The sequence below is a fragment of the Bemisia tabaci genome, chromosome 6, assembly GCF_918797505.1.
Source record: "Bemisia tabaci chromosome 6, PGI_BMITA_v3".
In the NCBI taxonomy this organism is placed as follows: Eukaryota; Metazoa; Arthropoda; class Insecta; order Hemiptera; family Aleyrodidae; genus Bemisia; species Bemisia tabaci.
Window position 1 is genome coordinate 14,115,620 of NC_092798.1, and position 21,257 is coordinate 14,136,876.

Consider the following 21,257-nt stretch of genomic DNA (forward strand, 5'->3'; position numbering starts at 1 on the left):
AACCTAATTGTTGTAAATAGGAAGATCCTCGCAAATTAAAAAAGAAAAAAAAAAAAAAAAAAAAAAAAAAAAAACAGTCACACTAATAGTAGCTATGATATTGTCATCTTATGGAGATAGTATTATGCAGAGTTGCCAAATGTCTGGCGATATCCTACCTTTCTTACAGGAAACCCATGGGAATACAGGGTTGCAAATTTTATTGAAATCCCCTCATACCTCCAAATAATTCAGATGAAAAAGTAAACCCTTTTTCTGTGAAAAATACACTTGTCAGGAAACAATTGGGGATATTGCATGACACCTCTGGTATTTCATAGGATTTTTTTTTTCTCTTCTTTTTTGTGGACATTTCCAAATAAAACAGTTTTTTGTGTCCTCTGAAAAACTGCAATTTCATGAAAGAGCCTCTTTTCACAGAGCCGGTGCCGATCAATGAGTCAGTTACCAAGAGGATTCGAATCGAGGTTTGCGACGGAAAGAGATCGCAAAGGCTCTGATAGGACGTCAAAAACCGGATTTAACCCATCTACAGAGGTCATTTTGAAAAACCACGTACGCACCACAGCACCGCAGCGGACCGTATGTTATTTTTCAAATCCCACCCCGCAACTAGGTCCGTTCTACTGAGAATGAGTGAAGTCCGAGTAATCCTCTTACAGGGAATGACCGTAAGCCGAGAGAATCCATGCAGTGATCAAATCAGCGACTCCTACAGGTGCTATAAATTCCGTTACGTCGTATCGCACCACATCAACTTACGTAACTTGACGACGGGGGTAGCTGACAACGACCCACGAGTGAGGTACGATTGAGGTTATGTCAAGGCATTTGTAGAGCTTCCTCCGATGGAGTCACTCGCGATTTGGCGAGCCGAATCGGCCGTGGTAAGGAAGAAAGCCTTATGAGCCTTCAGACGTTGCCAAATTTATTTTGATTAAATGTAAATTTGTAGGGAAATCTGTTAATACTTTTCCTCCGATATTTCAGAGAATTTAATCTGTAATCAGATTGATATTGTGTGAAAATTTCAGGAGATAACATTCATGATTTTCTTCAATAATAGACATTTTATCGGATGCAATTCGGCAACATCCAAATCTTCATACGGCGTTTTTCCTTAGCACTGCAAAAATGTGCTGCCTTCAGACGTTGCCAAATTTATTTTGATTAAATGTAAATTTTTAGGGAAATCTGTTAATATATTTCCTCCAATTTTTCAGAGAATTTAATTTGCAATCAGGTCGATATTTTGTGAAAAGTTCAAGAGGAAATATTCATAATACTCCTCAATAATAGACATTTTATTGGATGCAATTTGGCAACATTCAAATGTTCATGCGGCGTTTTTCCTTCGCACGGTAAAAGTGTGCTGCACCGTACTTGATTCTTACAACCAAAGCCTTTTTTATTTGACTCAAAGAAAATTCAATGAAAGCATTAGTGGCTGAAATTGAAAACATTTCAGATTGGAAGGCTTTAGATCTCCGCTAGTATTTTATTTTGTTTTACCGGATAACTAAACGACTATTTCATTAAAATTCTTCTGTTAACTTTCTTCTTGCAAGTTGTTTTTCGCTCAAAGACAATGACGCAAAAGGGGTAAGATGGGCCAATTTCACTAGCAACACTTTGTGCTCAGTTTTTTTTCCTCACTCGGTAAAAACACGGCTTTCTCCGTCAACCTTTGAAGTGCGGCTTATGAGGGGCATGCTTCATCAAAAACTTAAGTGCAAGTATAGTGTTTTTGCTTTGAAAGTGGGGATCGTCCGAAATGTCAACCTGGCTCCAAGTCGCCGTCAACGGCTAGTAACGATGAAAATATTGGGGAAAAAAATCGCATTCTCATGAGTGAGAATCGTTGCAGACAGTTTAATTAATTGGATTACATTCTGTATATCGAGGAATCATTATCTCTGATTTTCCTATAAAAGCACATATCGACGGTGAAACTACCAAACCACGTATCTCGTTTGCGGTGTTTAAAAATCTACGCTCACATTTTATTTTTTTTGAAGTAGACCAAATCAATATCATTCCTTGAAATTTTCACGGAATTTTCTCCGCACAAAGAGGAAAAATCACAGAAATTTTCAAGACTGGATGTTAAGTAGTTTTTCATTTAAAAAATAAAGTATGACAGGAAGTCTGCGACGTCGCAAACCGAGATACGTGGTTTGGTAGTTTCACCGTCGATATCTGCATACTGCATAGGGAAACAAATGGCATGTATATTGTTTCTAAACTGGCCAGAAATGGTGGTTCCTTATTGTAAAATGTAATCAAAGTAGCAGATATCTTTTATTGTCATGCAGAAATATTCAAAACATTGTGGTGAAAAATTTTGCCCTAAAATGCGCTGTTGCCGAATTGACACTCCCTCCCCCCTCTCTCCCCCCATTTTCTGTTCTAGCCGTCGACGGCCGCTTTGAGCTTAAAAATCACACTCTTCAAAACCGGGGGGGGGGGGGGGGGCAAAAAAATTTGCTCAAGTAAAAACTTACCTGTTCCTCGTAGTCACGGCGCACAGTGGATCGAGTAAATGAGAGAGGTCGGACATATAATTTTAGACTAAAACCACAAATTTTGATGTTTATTTCGTCACAAGTTAAACTTTATTAAGGGTTGTTTCTAGAAGAAAATTTCACGAGCAAACCAATGAAACCATTTTTAAAATCTCAAAGTTTTGTATAAACGGAGTTACAAGCGTTTAAAGTTTCAAAATTTTGTCCGATCTCTCCTATTGACTCGATCCACCTTGCGGCGGAGGTGCCATGATCTAATTTCTGCTCCTCGCTAGTTTTCATTCGATTTTCTATAATATTAAAATTTTAGAAATCATACCCTCTTACAAGACTGGCTTAAAATAAAGCGGGATTTCAGATTCCATGCCTCAAACTTCAGTCAGATACTGAATTGTATAAAAGCTATGAAAGCAAACGGACTGTATAAATAAAGATGATTTTAGTTGAAAGAAAAAAATGAATGAAATCGACCTATAGAGATCCAAGAGGCTAAATTGTTGTCAATTAGTATAGTTATACCAGTCGGATGTAAGTGTGCCGATCGTGTAACAATTATGTAACCAAATGATCGGTTTTTAACCTCGAGCCAGGAGCGGCAGCAAGAAAGATTGTTTATGACTGAAACAAGGACCAATAAAAGAATACCTCCTTTTAATGTGCTTTTTTCCATTATCTTTTTATTAGTTATGAAATAACTGACAAAACACGCAGCGTTGAAAATTATCCGCTTTTAATACAAGATCTTTTTGGAGAGGCAAATTATTCACCGGGAGCTTTCAGAATCAACGATCAGTAGACTGCTTTTAAAAATTGGGAATGACATTAGTTCAAAATAAGGAGGTACCTTCAGTCGCAAGATTGCAGTCCTTTTTTTTTATCAGATTTCTATTGAAATAGATTTGCTATTATGCACGACTTAATTATCATATTTGCATAATTTCATAGTTCTATAAACCCTCAGACTTGTATAAGATCCCCATGGACAAATAAAGAAGTTTTCCGTTTCAAAATAATGCTTGTATTTTTCCTATCACTCCTGCCGAAGTTATTATTTTAAAAATCCGAATGAAAGTGACATTCAGAAGATTAGAGAAAAAGGCGGATTCAGGGTTAAAACTTTGAATTTTGCCCTTTAAACTTCCCTAGCTTTGGATACTTAGAAATGCGAAAAAAAAACTTGGACTCCTCAAAGTTTACTGTCTCAAAAATGTTTGAAGTTTGTATTTGGGCTTGAAACTTACAATAGTCGATAAAAAGTAGGAGGAACAGCTTTGCACCTTTGCACAGCGAATCGAGTCAGTAAGAAAGGTCGGACATTACATTTTTTAATAAATCTGCAAATTTTGATGTTTATTTTGTCACATTTTAAACTATCAGGTGTTTTTCTCGAAGAAAATTTCAAGAGGAAACCAATGAAACCATTTTTGGAACCTCAAAAACTGCATAGACGGAGTTATGAGCGTTTCAAGTTTCCAAATTTCGTCCGACCTCTCCTATTGACTCGATCCATTGTGTGTTGATGAAAACGAGTTCAAAGTATTAATGCGACTACATCGAGTTCTAGAACTAGTAAGAATTTCAAACTTGTGTAGTGAAGCCGTTTTTGAGTTTTTTTACGAATGCTTATTTCAAAGCCTATTTTTGAAAAAGTTTTGTTCAAAACCACCAACATATCTAAATTTTCCAAAAAAGTCATAAATAGAAATTTGCTCGGAAACCGTTGGCGCCTACCCTAAACTTTCATACATATGTTTTCTCTGATTAACGGAAAAATAATATCACAAGGTTGAAAACAAATTAATTTTATTTTATCCGAAATGATGTGTTTAACAAAATAATTTTCACAATTGATGAATAAATAATGAAACAGATGATGGAGGATCGAATAAATTAAGAAGTAATAAATAAATTAATAATTTAGAAAAAAAAACTATTTACAGGCACAAGGTTTTTAACCTCAATCGATTTAGAATCGGTAACTGTATGCGGAAGTCAAGGTACATACTTAATAAATACATTAGCCTACTTAAAATAAATGAATAAATATATACTAATGACTAAATCGATAGAAAAATAATACATCCTATTTGAAAATTGAATAACCCTCGAAAATTGTCGATGAAGAGGGCATGCATATTTTCAATACATGTTTAAAAAAATTCACAACAAAGTTCATGGTAAAAAAAAAAATATGGTGATCTGAAATTTCAATTCTTTCAATTTTAATTCTTTTTAATCAAAGACTCAAAAAAGGAGCTTTAAATTACATAGGATATAATTTTTCAAAATATTTAGGGACTAACATGTCCTTCTAATTTAGGAATTGATCACCGAAAATTAATCACTGGTATTGAAAAAAGCCGCAACCATGAGTGTGATTTGAGACTGTAAGATATGTACCATTTTCCTTCAACATTGTAAAAGGAGTAAAATTCAAATTCACTGAATGGCTGGACTTTGAAATGAATAGAATCGATACAAAATAATAAAAGAGAGAAAGAAAAAAATTGAAAAGATTGAAGAAAGAAAGTTTAGATTGAGAATAAATAGTACAGAAAAAGATACTTAGGGAAGAAAATTGCCTTCTTGAAGAAGAGGAAAGGAAAAAAGAGAGGACATGAAAAAAAGTACAGAGGAAAAAAAATCCTCTCAAAATAAAAGGAAGAGTAGAAGACAGCAAAGCACAAAAACAAGAATTGAAGGCGGTAGGACAATATCCCACCGGAGAAACGAAAGGACTCAAGAGAGAAAAATCATACACTGAATTTGAAAACTAGAGGAGTTGCCAGAATCACCATTCATTACAATCCCTTTAAATCTAATTGAGAGTGTTAGAGCTTGTATTCAGTGATTCTTATAGGTGAATTATCTTCCTCTGAATATTCTCACGAGTTTCAGTTCGTGAAACAAAAACATGAATTTCAAATTAAGTGAACAGATATTACACGCATAATGCTATACAAAGAGTTTGAGATATATTTACAACGATATAAAGACATAAAAATCGGTCCAAATTTTAGGAGCTGGTAACGTCTACAAAATCTTACCCTACTTCACTGAAGCGTTATCACAATCCTACGACAATAAACGTGCTAAAAAAACCCACACAGAAGGAAAACTAGGCGAATATTGAGCCAAAATTCAAGGTGAGCCGTCTTAAATTTCAAATAATGACCAGTGTTTTTGGCAGTGCAAAGACACTGAGCTGTCAATATAGATTAGGCATTTATCATCGACTGACGACCACATACCTATTGGCTCTAAACTTTAATTTGGGTGAGACATATTTAGGTTCGTCAAAATCATGCTTCCATCAAATGATTTGACAGGGAGCAATAAGTTTGTGGAGTGGTTAATTTATTTATTTATTTTTTTTTTTGTAATGAAGAGACGAACAAAATAGATTACAGCTTGATATTGCACAAGGCTACAATATCCATAATTGTAGGTTTATGTATGTACTTAATTAGACTGAAGCCTTTTTTTGAAGAGTAAATGCCTTCTAATGTCAAATTAATGACAACATTTACGAGCAAATAGTTACAGTCATTTGCAAAAAAAGTAAAATACAGATCCAGCGACACTGTATAGAAACGTTTTGTGAAAAAGTTGTCAAAATTTAATTTAAGAATGCCCGCATTTTTCCTGCGGGAATTGATTGATCGCCAAAATTGATTTTACAATACGAGAAATAACCGTTTCAAGTTTCCACGATTATTTCTGTCACTTTAATTTAAAACGTACCTTGTTCAATGTTTTCACATAGTCTTTAATTTTACTTGATAATTATTAAGTGTGCAAGCGTAACGCTCAGAGAATTGAGACATTTGACAAAATAAAAAAGTACTTTGATCGATGTATGCCTCTGACGTCATGCTAAAGCTACCGATGAAGAAAAAAAAGGAAACAATCTAACCACGATGGATCTCGATGGAGAATACTATTTGTCTGCATAGGTCGTCCAGTGGCTTCTGCCGTTCTATGACCGCATTAAATTAATTAAAAGTTCAAAGGCTCCAGCCGGTTAAGCAAAGTTTCATGTGCAAGTTGGGTCACATAGTAATCAAATTACGCTTGAAGAAGCCATCCAGCGCCATCCGTTACGTCACTCATAAGAGCATACAGATGAACGAACGCTTTGTTAGCGGGTCAAAGTTTAAAGTTCGTGAAAACGTCAAGGCGGCAAGGATGAATACAACGAGGGGAAGAATGCAACAATTTTTAAATACTTTTGCCCCTTCAGTTCTGAAGGATGCAAATTGCGCTGCAGTATCCTTCGTGTCAGTTTTCTGCAAGATTGTCGAAGGAAGATGGAATGAGGTGCGAAGACGTGGACTTAGGAAGTAAAAGAAGAAAATGATGAATTCAGTAAGATGTGTAAAGAGGAATGAAATAAAAAAGGATAGATCGATTGAATAATGAGGGTAATGACTAATTTTTAAAGGAAACGCCTCGTTTTTCTTAAGAGCCGAGATAATGCGCTGAGACTGAGGAATAATTTCATGAATATTTTGAATAGATCTATGTGGGCTATTGTTTTGGAATCTATACCCTGTCAATTCAAGTGATGGAATAGAAAACAATCTGAAATGAGCGAAGGGTTGTTTTTCTAGATGGAGGTGATATAAAATGAGCGATGGCGCTCGGATAAGAAGTTGAGAATATTTGATGATGAAGAAATTTTGAAAATTTTACAAGAAACAGAACGAAAGGAATGACGTCTCGCACGTTATGAAGTTTACTCGACGGAGAATGAAAAAGTCTTGATAGACATTCATTTTTCGAGAGTGAAAGTTAGAGGTCATGTAGCACGTCACGTGACGAGTCAAGTAGTCATGTATGTATTTTGAATGTATTCACAAAATTTAAAGTAGAAAGTTGCTTAGTTTTCCAGGCGGGTCCAGGAAGTTATCAACATCGCGTTCTCTCGATATGAACCTACGGAAATGTATCGATTCTCGGAGGGGCTAGGTGCCCCGACGACAATCGATTGTTTAACACATGTTTAAATGGAGAAAAGCTAGTGGTGCCAACTTGGTGGATCCGCCTATGGCTTCTTTGTGAACAAAATAAAACACGCAAAGAAGTTAGGCAACGTCTAATGTCGTCATGGTGGTCAGTTAATTCTGGTTAATGTCGTCCAATAACTGTAAAAATCACCAAACCAGGTACTTCAAAATAGGTTTACTCTCAAAAAGACCATTCCTCTTGTTTTCGACTGGATAATGAATTGGACCACATTTTGCGATTAAGAACCACCATTTCTGGCTCATTTTAGAAAAAAACACATGTGCCATTGGTTTCCCTAACTGAAAAAAATAATATCCTGCTTTAGCGCCTAAAAAATATGTCGAAAATGTGTCTGGTGATCCCAAGATGCTGCCTTTACTGCCCTCGCGGTTAACTTTACATAATGTGAATGCAAATTCACAGGATTTTCCGTGGGCAATCAGGGCAGCATCTGAGGATCGCGAGACACATTTTTGACATCTAAAGAGCTGAGACAGCATACCATTTCTTTTAGGGATGCAGGATGGTGCTTACATGCAAGAGCCGGAGATAGTGGTACCTGCGGCAAAGTGTAATCCGATTTATCAATAGATCGTATTCGATACATCAAACGGGTGAGATTGTATCGATATCGATTGGTTCAAAACATAAACATAGCCTCAAAAGTAAATTCAGAAATCTGAGGGAACGGGTCTTTTGTAACAGATTTTTTATTCTTTTGAGTACCAAAGGCCAATGCAATGTGAAATTGTTAGGAATTGTCTAATTTTCAGCTTTTCCAACTTAAATCCTTTTACTTTGGTTTGAGGTTATGTTCTATTGTTTTGAACCAAACATACACGGTTCGATACATCGAACCGTTATCGAATACGGTCTATGGCAAAAATCAAATCGATCGCCAGACGGCGGAACCGAGAGAGGAAGGAAGGCACGAAAATAGGAATGCAAGGCTCTTTTGGGTGGGCGTGTGGAAAAGTGGATGAAGGTAGAGCAAACAATAAATCACGGAGAAAAATAAAAAGCAGAAAGAGACACCAAAGGACGCATCGCGTACGTGTCGAAGTCTCGGTTAGTGGGTTAATGAAACCTCTCACCCCCCCCCCCTTCCACTTGACCCCCGCCTGCCCTAGGCCTCCCACTCGTCACAATGCTAGAGAGCGGCAAAAATAAACTCCACGCCTAGCCACGCTGCCGTGCTAAGGAAGAACGCCGTATGAGCACTCGGAGTTGCCAAATTTCCTTCGATAAAATGTTTATTTTTGAAGAAATTTAGTGAATATTTTTACTCGAAATTTTCAAACGTTTCAGACCAATTTAGAAACAATACACTGGAAAAAAAAGAATCTTAAATTTGCCGGCAAGAAGTATTTCTTCTTAAATTAAGAAGCTTGCTGATTAATATAAGCTACTTTTTAGCTTAACTCAAGCATTATTTTTCTTGTATCAAGAAAAAGTCAGCTTAAAGCAAGATAAAAAAAATCTTGGCGGCAAATTCAAGAATAATCAGGCTTGATCCAAGCTACTTTTTTTCCCAGTATATTATGTAAGAATTGGTAGACTAATATTAAAAAATGTTCCTGAAAATTAATGATTGTCCAGGGGAAATTTGGCAGCGCTTGAAGGCTCATACGGCGTTTTTCCTTGGCACGGCGGCAAGGTTCATGACATTGTACAGCGTGAGCATGCGCGAGCGTAGGGGAAACAAGTTGAGCTGTTCTTGACGAAACTACAAAAACACCTATCTTCGATTTCGGTGTTGCAAAGTTACGCTGAGAATAATTTTCTGTTGGATCAACAAGAACCCTTTCGAAATATGCCGCGACAGGAATTTCTCATTGAAGCAATAGGAAATCTTCTGGTTTCAGACAGTATATCTGGCAGAGAGGCAGTGGTAATGCTTGAAAGTTGGCAACACTGGTTTTCCTCCATTTAAATTTATGTAAAACAATCGATTCATTGTGAGGCAGTTTTCTTAACCTAATATCGATATAATAAATGGATTTAAGTTAATGAAGGAAAAATAATGTTGTCAACTTGCAAAGTCGCCACTGCAAAGAGATTTCCGGTTGATTAACAAAAAGTCCTATAACGGCGCATTCAAGAGAAATAGAACGTAACTTGCAACACCGTACATTGAGTCGTGCTTTGGCACAGTTTAGATTTGCCATATTTTGCATTAGCAACATAGATTTTAAAAAAAAAAAGCATCAACAATGTTCTGTCGGACGGCCTGGGCATGCTCTCAAATTGGATTTGATCTTTTGGGTAAAAACAAACTTTGCGAGAAACCGGAAGGAGCCTTTTTTTGTCATTTACGTCCTAACTTACTTCTAAAAAATGTCATTAATGTGTCTCTGCATCGTTGGAATTATTGCACTGGTGGGTAAAAAGATTATCGAGGATGAAAAAGTTCGAGGAAAACTTTAAAAATGTGGATACATTTTATAATCAGATCACGTATCACAGATAAATGAATAACCTACTGTTAGGACTAAAACTAAGGTGTGATGTGCAAGTTTTCACAGCAAGCATTCATGCACAGGAAATTTCTTTCCGAGATAAAAAAAAAGAACATACATCGATGAAAGCTCACTCGACGGTTTGTCGAAATCTAAACATTAATGTCACATTCGTTTAAGTTCAGTGGCAGTGATAGTAATGTTCTCCGCGCTTGATTCGATGTATTACAAGTTCCTTTGATTTAATGAACATGCCACAGCGCGGAATAATGTTAAGTATATAGTTTCTGAACAAAAATTATGGATGTTGATCACATAAGTAAATTGAACGAATTAGCAATTTAGACGATAGTTTCTTATCGTAATGGCAGTATCAGTATACCTATCAAAGTAAACGTTCCTGATGTCGATCAGTACTTTTAAAAAAACGAAAGTACGTGAGAGACTCGAGAAAATATAAAAAATAAATTCGTTTTTAGAGCTAAGTTAAGTCTCTTCGCTCGCGTGAATGCGTCCCGAAGATGGTGTGAGGGTCCGCAATTTTTAAAATTCGCTTGAGAACGAGTAAAAATATAAATAAAAGGAAGACCTGTGGATCTCCTAACATTGAGCTAGACGAAATCATCCATTTCTTTTCAATTAACTTTAAGTCACACGAAACTTTACGACAAACGCGCGGTTGTGTAAAAGTAACTAGAAAAAGAGACGCATACAAATGAGTTGTGAATTACAACTTTGATGCTTATCTGAAGCTTGTATCGAAAACTGAGGGAATTACTCAAATCTCTGCAGTTTTTCCAATCAAAAATCAATATGTTTAATATTCATAACCTTCGAAAATAGAAAACCGATACTTTCTCTGACAAAATGTTTACAATACTCGGTGATCTTTAATTAGAATGAGAAAGGAAGTTGATGAAAAAGCAACCGTAAGTAAATTCAGATACGCAGGAGGAGACAGTTTTATTATTACTTCAAATGTTCTTTTCAAACTACATCGCCTTCTCGTGAGCAAAACGGCGTAACTGCATTTTTAAGATGAACTCTCTCGCATACATCATATGCTTCGCAAGGATCATGTAAAAATGGATTTACGTCTTTTTATCCATCACTGTGGCTTTTTGTTTGAATTTAGTAAAATGACCACTCTACAGATTCCACCTTGCGTCCTGCAGAGGGGATTGCGTGCAACGTGAAACGGTTTACGCATTCTTTTCGGTTAGGGTTGCTTCTTCATCCCCAATCACGCCTATTGATTTACTGCTTTAGATTTTGATAATCATTAGGGAAATACGTAATCAACAAAGTAAATAAATTAATTAATAAGCTATCCTTACGCAACCGAATAAATTAAATAAATAAATAAATAAATACCTAAAATTTCATACTTAGCCTATGAAAAAAGAACAAAATGCCAATTTGAAACGGTCCTTGCCTCCTTCGAAATCCTGTTCTAAACTGAGGACACTTGGAAATCCTTCACTTCCCGGCGCGACACTTGGGTGACGTCACGCACTTCACTCGTGCACCACGTAGTCACAGAGGGTCTCCCTCTGGAAGCCCCTACTACCCTCGGACGGGCCCCGGGGTAGACGCACAACATTCTCACCCATCACACCACTGTTAGAGCGCGAGCGGACAAACCTAACCTCACCGTTGGATTCCTCCCCGGAGAGCCGTCGGATGTGGTCGGAGGAGCTGCTGCCGGCGCGGGAACGGAAACCGTCGTCCTTGCTGAAGGAAAGCCGGGCGGGCCTCTGCATGCAGTAGTATTCCGGGTTGGAGTCCTTGCGCATGATGTCCGAGGCGGTGCTGCTGCACCTGGACCTGGAGGAGCCGTAGCCGTCCTCGGAGCCCTTGCTGAAGGAGACCCTCCTTCCGGAGTCCATGTCGAAGCGGTGCCCCGAGCAGCAACAGCAATCGTCTTTGCTCGAGACGGAGAACCGCCTGACGCCCATGTCCGGCACGGAGACCCCGGAGTTGGACCTGGAACGGTTGGAGCTGGCGTAGCTGTCCGAGCTGGAGTCCCAGCCGGAAGAGGTGCGGCGCCCGAAGTCCGGCATGAAGAACACGCCGCTGTTGCTCCTGGATCGGGAGAAGGAGGATGACGGGCTGTCGGTTCCGGAGTCTCTGGACCATTTCCTCTGGTGCCAGTGGTTCCCGGTCTCTTGGGCGCGGCCGATGAGGTGCGGTGAGGAGCAGCGGCGCTGCATCCAGACCCTGTGTCGGGGGTCGTCCAACTCGGAACCGGAGTTGTAGGAAGAGGAGTAGTCCGAGTCGAAGACCTTCTGGACGGGGCTCTTCTTCGTGGTCTTCTTCTTGGTGGCGGGGGCGTTGAGCTCTAGGATCTGGAGCCCGTCTTCGCCCATCTTGCAGCCCCAGTCCTGGCGGTTGATGGCGTTGTGCGCGGACTCTGTGCGGACGAACTCCACCAGGGCGGAGGTGGCTCCGTTCATCTCGGGGTGCTTGTTGTAGAAGTGGCGGACGTCGGCGGGGATGGGGTTGCCCGGCCGGAGGATACGGATGAGAGCGATCTCGCCGCAGTTGCGGAACATCTCGGCCACGCTCTCGATGGTGGGCTTTTCCAAGGGGAGATTGATGGCTACGATGGTTCTCGAAGGGGTGGTCTGGTCGTAGAGGGGTAGCGGGTCCACCCGGCGGAGCTTCGTGCCTTGCTCGTTGATCTGGAGCTTGGTGGACTTGGCCAGGGCCGCGGCGACCACCCTCCAATCTTTGGCCAAGTGCTTCACCCTCTTGAAGCTGGCGATGAGCTTGAGGGAGACGTAGCCCTCCTTGTTGCGCTTGACGTGCTTGAGCAGGAAGGCATCGCGGGTGATGTTGGCGTCGGAGAAGTAGAACTCAACTTGGTCGATGATTTTCTTGGTGAGCTCCTCGTTGGGCGGGACGAAAGGGGTGTCCTCGTCGCTCTTCTTGTCCTCGTCGCTGCTCTTGTAGCTCCTCTCCTTGCCGCTCTCGAGGCCCGAGTCGGTGCCGCTGGCGTTGTCCAGGCACTTCTCCAGGAGCGCCCGCTGGCTGGCGGGGATGAAGGGCTTGGCGTCGTAGGACAGGGAGATGTCGCTGTCGATGCTGTCCCGCGTGTCGGTGTGCTTGATGGAGCGCGGCAGGGAGCTGAGGCTCTCGCACGGCTGGGCCACTTCCGCGATCTCAATTTCACCTTCCGGACACGGCATTCTGACACGGGATCCTCTCGAAAGGTTTCAAAAACTGGACGAAAATATGAACTGAGTCGGGCGGGTGATTTTCAGTTGCACTTTTAGAACACGCACTCACACATGGCGCGACGAACTGAACACGTTGCGAACTCGAAGGAATCACAGGGAGCGCGGTGCGGCTGACGACGCGGCTGACACCATACTGATTTCAACGGAGACGGATCGCCGAGTCGTGCTTCTCTGCCCCTTCCACCGGACCCGAGCGGGATTTTTTTCTCTCCACTGAAAGCGCGAGTGAGTTCGACTGACTGACTGACCGAGCGTCGCGGCGCGGCGCGGCGTCGCGAATAAATGCCAAGGTCACGCCGGGCCGGCAGCTCGGAGTCTGGGGGGTGTTCACACGTTGCCCGGGCGCAGTCCCAGCCGGCCACTCCGACGCATCCAGTCTCTCCTTCTTCTTCTTTTTTATTATTTCCGATCCCGAGTTCCTTCCGCTGTGCGCGGCGCGCGCGGCGGGACGCGACGCGCGCCGGCTCGGCATTGAAGTCCACATATCGGGGCCCGCGCCGACCTTCCCGCGAAGGTGGACCACCACAATACATTACTAAGATTACTCCTCGCGCCGCGCCGCGCCATGCCGCGCGCAACATTTGCCTTTATTCTTTCCTTCCGCTTCCGCGAGCGGCCACTCAAGGTGCGATCAATAAATCCAATACAATTATCTTTGCATGCTTTCGGATCTCGTTCCCGCCGATTTTCTTTTCGCCACCCCACCCCCCGCCCCCCACCCCGGCGAGATTTTTCGGAGTCGCTCGCGTCGCGCAGTGGAACGAAGTTAAGGTGATTCGTCAAGCTTAAGTGACGTGGTCGAACTGGCATGCGATATATTGCATCTTTTAGGTTAAAAATCTCGGCAGATTTTTGAATTTTTAGCGAAAAAAAAAGGACGATAGCCCCTGCGCACGAGCCTAAAGAATCATTCTAATCCCAAAAATCAGCAAAATTCCGAGAAATGAAAGCAGAATAGTGTTTGGAAAAAAACCTCGCATTCGATACAGAAATTGATGGCTGAATCGAATACGAGGTTTTTTTCAAACACTATTCTGCTTTCATTTCTCGGAATTTTGTTAATTTTTGGGTTTAGAATGATTCTTTAGGCTCATGTGCAGCGGCTATCGTCCTTTTTTTCGCTAAAAAGTCCAAATCGACTGAGATTTTTGACCTAAAAGATGCGATATATCGCATGCCAGTTCGACCACGTCACTTGAGCTTGACGAATCACCTTAATAGAGGAAGTCGGACATGAAATTGTTGACAAAAATTGTACAATTTTACGTTTAATTCGTCACAATATTAATTGAGGCACTGGATGCGAAAAAGGCACTTCTCGATAGCAGTGTTTCAGAATCTCTGTTACTTGGAGAAGAATTTAATGGGTGATTTTGCCAGAATTCTTTCCATAGAAAATTGTAGAATCATAAGGAATATTCAGTGAAATTTTTAGTGAATTCGATGCGTTCACTCTCCCCACAATGAATGAAATATTAGAGGAGACTCTGAAACACTGCAACCGAGAGGTGCTCTTTTTGCAACCAGTGCCTCAATTTTAAGGAGTGCTTTTTATGGAAAATTTTACGAGAAAACCATAGAAACTACCCTTTAAACATTAGCATTTAACATTAATGATGATTTACGCTTTAAAAGTTTTTAAAACATGTCCGACCCCTCCCGTTGACTGGGTCCACTGTGCGTCGCCGGAGCTCGTAAAACAATCGGGCGTTTTTGTTTACCGGAAATGACTGAGTTTGCGCGGTAAATATGTGCGATGGGCCTCGGAATTATCGCAGGTGTTTGTTTTTTCGTCTTATTTTATTACCACCACACATCGTTCTCCTCACTATTTTCCTGGTCTGATTGCTGGTTTGAGCTCTTCGAGCTCCAGAAAGATTCCACCGCTGCATCTGTTGATTTTTTTCACAGGGATTTTCATCTTTCGGCTGTTTCTACGTGTAGCTGGGCGTTGCACTTTTCCGCCAAGCTTCCAAAAGTCAAGGTGATTTGAGTATGTTGATTGAGATCGCGGTTAGTGAAGAAGCTACGTAAAAGAAAAGAAATCTCCCATAATGGGAAGAATGGGACAAAAAGTCTCAATCCGAGGCATTTTCTGATATTTCTCCGCTTCCACGTTAAAAACACCTCTACGAACCTTCATGATTATCAAGTTCTTTTATTCGCAAATGGATTACAATAAGGAACTACAATTTCTGACTTGATTTAGAAAAAAATATGTGCAGTTACTTTGATCTGTAGATAGGTTCTTTTATGGCTGAGCCAGCAATAGGAGTTCCTCGTGGCAAAATTTGGTCCATATGAATTTGTAAAGGAGACAGCTCGATGAAGGGAGTCGAAACGCACGGGGAAAAACTCCATCTGCGACGTTGCAGATTTTTATCACGTTCTACTTTTCAACGGCAAAGTAATGCACACTAAATCACGTCTCGGGATTTGGACGGATTTTACTCCGTTCAATAATACTGATTAATGCTCTATGCTTCAAAACACCCAAGTTCATCTTGTTTTTCTCCCCAAAAAACTAAATAATTAAGAAATGGAACATTATTAAAACAAGACAACACTGGAGATTTTGCAACGCCGTAATCGCGCAAGAAGCTTTTTTGACTTTCATCAAAGACCTGCAAATGTTCAGCACCACATCATTGAATCCAAAACTGGGAGAAGGGAATTTTCCTTAGAGTTTCAAAATTAAAGAGTAAATTATCACTCAGAAACCGGTAACGTAGTGGTAAAAAACAGGTCAGTCTAAAATACGCTTTTCCTCAACTAAAGTTTCCTCCAGATTTTTCCCGGAAAAATGACTTTTCAGTATGAAGAATATCAATGTACATGTTTTCCTGTTCTCTTTACTAAGATGTCTCACAGTATTTATCTAAAGAGGCATTTTTCTAGCTACTAAGTCACGAATCTATACCCCTCAAAATCTATTTTGACGCGATTTTTTGAATGCTTTCCGCGCATAGTTCACCTAAGAGAAACTTCAGCGACTGTATTTCGAGTAGTCCTAACATTTTTCCTCTTCTTAGAACTTCTAAATACTTTCCAAAATTTCAAAATTATCCCTATCAGACCTTATTTTTGGGGAAAAACCGCAGAAAAGATGATATGACATTGCCTGAATCAGAATGCTCAGATTTTTGGCTTCATCTGTCAACTGAGCAAACATTTTCTTATAGCGTCTTCGAGCGCAGAATATGAGCGTTAGCATGATTGAAAATTGTCCGAACATATCGACGGTGAAACTACCAAACCACGTATCTCGTTTGCGGTGTTTAAAAATCTACGCTCGCATTTTATTTTTTTGAAGTAGACCAAATCAATATCATTCCTTGAAGTTTTCACAGAGTTTTCTCCGCACAAAGAGGAAAAATCACAGAAATTTTCAAGACTAGACGTTAAGTAGTTTTTCATTTAAAAAAATAAAGTATGACAGGAAGTCTGCGACGTCGCAAACCGAGATACGTGGTTTGGTAGTTTCACCGTCGATATCCGTTAACAACTATTTATTTTATGATCAGTCGCGGCTATCAAAAAATGTTGAATCGTCAAGCCGTTTTTCGAGCAGATGCGAAGCGAAATACTTAGACGATTTATTTTTTAAGGGTTGAACAGTCGTAATCGTACCAATTTATTAGAAGGTTCAAACGAATTTCGTCCGCGACGTATGTTCACTACATACGTCGCGGACGTTTTAATTAAATAATTCCCTACAGTTTTTTAGCGAATCGGTGGGACATCCTTAAAAAAAATTATATTAAAAAATCAAATTATCCTTAAAAAAAAATTGTCTATTAAAATTAATCAGCGTAATTTAACTCACATGGCTCCATTTCAATAGACACTGCACATTTCAAGCAGAAGACGCAGGATGTATTCTGCCGTGCTAAAGAAAAACGCCGTATGAACATTCGAGAGGTGCCAAATTTCCTTAGATAAAATGTTTATTTTAGAGGAAATTTAAGAATGTTTTCCTCAGAAATTTTAAGCAACTTTAAATGAAATAGCGAACAAAATTACTTGAAAAATGGGAAGGAAAATATTCATAATTTTACCGTAAAATTCGTGTTTTATCAGAGGAAATTTGGCAACGCTTGAAGGTTCATACGGCGCTTCTCCTTAGCACGGCAGTATTTCAGCGGCCTTAATCTTCATTCTAATCAATTTGATGATGCCACTGTGATACGAACATAAACTTTTATTCGTATCGCTAAAGAGGAAATACACACGGATACACCAAAGAAAACCACATACGACAGTTTAATGACTAACTATAGTAACAGCAATACTTACTAGACAAACGACACTTCACTTTTCAAAGTTATCTTCCGATATAAAATGGGCTGCGAGTGAATATTAATGCGAAATTAATTAATCGACTCATGGTGAGACTCGTTAGTCTGAAAAAGGACAGACAGACAGCTGCATCGGAGTGACCGTGAGAATTTTTCACTATGCATGCAAGTCCGAGCTATTATCGTTCCGGCGGCATATGTTTCAACCAGGTATACGAGCCACGAGGTATCGAGCTTGCAAAGTTCAACATCAGAGTATATACTCAACTTCGAGACCTTAGGTCGAGTCTCTGTTCCTCTGGAAAAAAAGTCAACCGTCCTCAGTTTACTAATTTATATTTCGAGCTATTATCGTTTCGGGCGGCATATGTTTCAAGCAGGTATACAAGCTTGCAAAGTTCAACATCAGAGTATACTCAACTTCGAGACCTTAGGTCGAGCCTCTGTTCCTCTGGAAAAAAAGTCAACCGTCCTCAGTTTACTACTTTACATTTCGAGCTATTATCGTTCCGGCGGCATATGTTTCAAGCAGGTATACGAGCTTGCAAAGTTCAACATCAGAGTATACTGAACTTCGAGACCTTAGTTTGAGCCACTGTTCCACTGGAAAAAAAGTCAACCGTCCTCAGTTTACTCATTTACATTTCTCAAATACTCTCTTCGATCCGAAGATCGACTCTTGAACGACCTACGATTTGGAATGAGGGGCTTTCAGGACAAATCGCATAAGTGCAGCTCTTGCTATTTCGAAAATACGTGTTTGAAGTTTCGAGATTACATGGATCCTAATGAGGGAAAGAAAGTTCAAACTGACTTTTTGATGCTTAAAAATTGGAATTTGGGAGCGAATTTTTCACTGAACATGCAAGAAGAATAGTTTTACTTGTAATTATATGAATAACTCAATTTTTACAAAAAAACTGCATTTATGCGCCTTGTCCTCGAAGCCTCTAAAATGTTCGCACTGTGAAGATTGCTTTTCTGCAGACCCGTTTTCGACCACATATAAACGGAACATCCATGTTTTTTCTCCTCCAACGGCACAATTCTGCCGTACTAAGGAAGAACGCCGTGTGAGCCTTCAGACGTTGCCAAATTTCCTTGGATAAACACTTTTTTTTGGAAATCTGAGAACATTTTCTTGTTTAAATTTTTGAAATAATTTTAATCGTCATTATATCTAAATTAGGTATTTGAAAATTTCAAAAGAAATGATTCATAACTTTCCTCAAAAATAACAATTTTACCACAGGAAATTTGGAAATTCTTTAATGTCGATGTGACGTTTTCCCTTAGAACAACACCACAATGAACGGAAGCGTGCGAAACTAAACTTATTCTTCCGGACACAGCGCACAGGAGAGATTTTCCCGCCAAAATTTCAAGTTCGACTCAAACTTTGCGAGATCGTTTTCCTGAATTTTTTCTCTCTGCAGATGGGCACATGTGGACTGCTGTTCGCAATTCGGGACTAAAATATCTGGTTCAGTTTAGAAACCACGTATCTACCATCAATTCCCTTGTACACATGCGTGTTTTTACAAGTGGGCCTGTTTGTGTCTGGGATGTTTTCACGGGTGAGTGGAGCCCTGCAACCGCGTCCTGCGTACGCCGATGCAATGTAGAGCGGAGGAGTAGCCCGCATGCGGCACGAGCCATGATCTAGAACTTAGAAACCCGAAGGACGCTGCGACACTGACATTCAGCGATTCGTTCGAGGGCCCGAGCTCTACGCCGGATCAATTATCTCCGTAATTTGATATTTGCGGTGAAATTCACCTCTGCAATGCTCGTGCACACGCCCGCATCTAGTGAAAAGTGCTCTGTGATTTGTCTCGGTAGACTCGACTCCAAAATGAATCTTACTGCACCAAACAGAATCAACCTAAATGCATCAGACTTTGCCTGATTTTGGACTAGAATTTGCAATACAGTACCAGCCGATTTTTAGTTAATCCATAGAAGCACCTACCTGCATGAGGAATATCAAAATGGGAGGGGAAAGGAAAGAGCAGGACGAGGAATAAGACAGAAGTAGAGGAAGAGAAAAGAAAAAGATTAAGAAAACTAGAATGTAGAAGAGTGAAAAGAAGAAAAAAGAACGAAAGAAGAGACAAAAGAGGAGGGAGAAAGAGAAATACAAAAAAAGAGTGAATTCAAATGAGGAGCATAAGCAGAAAAAAGAGAAACGAAGAGGAAGAAAAATATGTAAACCAGGAAGAATAAAAAAAGGAGGAAGAAGAAATGTATGTAAGGAAGGAAGAAAAGTGCGGTAGAAGAGGGTGGTAAAGATGAGGATGAACAAGAAGGAGAAAAACCACCCGTCTTCATACGAATAGTAAGCGCACATACTTACGATGTTTTTAAAATAAGTTCGAGCTATTAGTTCCTAATTAAAAAATAAAGTCCAATTTCTTCTCCCGTTTTATTTTTATATCTTCGTGAGATATCATGAAAAAACGGATTAGTGCTCATAATAATATGTCTACAACGGTAAGTCAATTGGCATCATCTACTATTTGAAAAGATATTAGTCTTGCCTACATGGGTGTCTGGTCTTAAAAGAGTATAGCTGGTACCTAGCCCAAACCTAGGACCTAGAGCCTTGCCCAAGAGTCATTTCTTCCTTGTGATCCATGTAGACATCACAAGCAAATTCTGGTCATAGGACATATGAACAATTTACTCAAAGTCTTGAAGCTTTATGTTGTTCGGTTCTATGTTGAAAAATAAAATGTGAGAACATGTTGATTTACTCAACGCGGAAGTAGAATAAAACGACCCAAGAGCTGGGAAAAAATATGATCAACTATAGATTTCGAGCGGGTACCAGCTCTACCCTCTGAAGGGTTATAGGACAATTCGTCAACGATTTTTTGTCCGAGCACTTGTTTTTTTCCAGTAGTTTAAGTCCACACGTTTTTTCGGCAGGGGAGTTTTGGTCCTCTTACCAATTATTGAGACCCAAAGTTAATTGGTCAACATGTAAATACAAACGACATTCGCTTACGACGTTTTTGGATGAAATGTATAATGTCTTAGAAGAATGAGGGTTTGCTCGTTTTTGTTTGTTTGGTTCAAACGGAAACAAATATGTAATTGAGAATTTTGTCGTCGATTCCAAGAGGAAAAATTCACTAAAACTCTCTACAACTCTTTGGTGCAACAAGACTTGATTATCTTTCAAGAAAATCCCATCTTCTTATACCTGAATCAGATGAACCTTTTGATTTTCCTCAGCTGAAGGCTCTTAGATTTTTCCTGTGCAAAATGACTTCGCGACGGCGCCGGCGTGCCGCGGCGGTTCGAACTACTAGGGCGACCAACGTGACACGCGCATAGGCGCCTACAAACCTAACAGGGATACTTCACGCATTGCGCAACGCGTGAAGTATCCAGTTAGGTTTGTAGGCGCCAGTGCGCATTTCGCTCTGTGTTAGGCTCAAATATTTAAGCTCGCGGAGTCAGCGGTTTTCAACTCATGATTTTGAAATATTTACACACTCTGCACGGATTAGTATCATTTAAATTGATGAAAAAAGAAAAAAAATGTATTAAAGGAAATTATGAAGTGTGTTTAGAAAATATTAAGGTGGTTCCGTGTCTGATTTAATGATTTCCAAAGCCGTTTAATTTTTCTTTTATATTTTGTACTTTTACTGTGCTGCAGCGTGGTGTATTCGCAACCAAACGCTCAAAATTGGACGCTTGACTGTATAAGAT

General features: G+C 40.0%; 1 protein-coding gene across 1 annotated transcript; it reads right to left on the bottom strand.

The window, feature by feature from the left end:
- Positions 1-4,311: 4,311 nt before the first annotated feature.
- On the bottom strand, positions 4,312-13,747 carry Achl (La ribonucleoprotein translational regulator Achilles). Its single transcript, XM_072301349.1, has one exon. It carries the CDS (start codon positions 13,183-13,185, stop codon positions 11,512-11,514), a length of 1,674 nt encoding a protein of 557 aa, XP_072157450.1. The 5' UTR covers positions 13,186-13,747; the 3' UTR covers positions 4,312-11,511.
- Between the last annotated feature and the right edge of the window lie 7,510 nt (positions 13,748-21,257).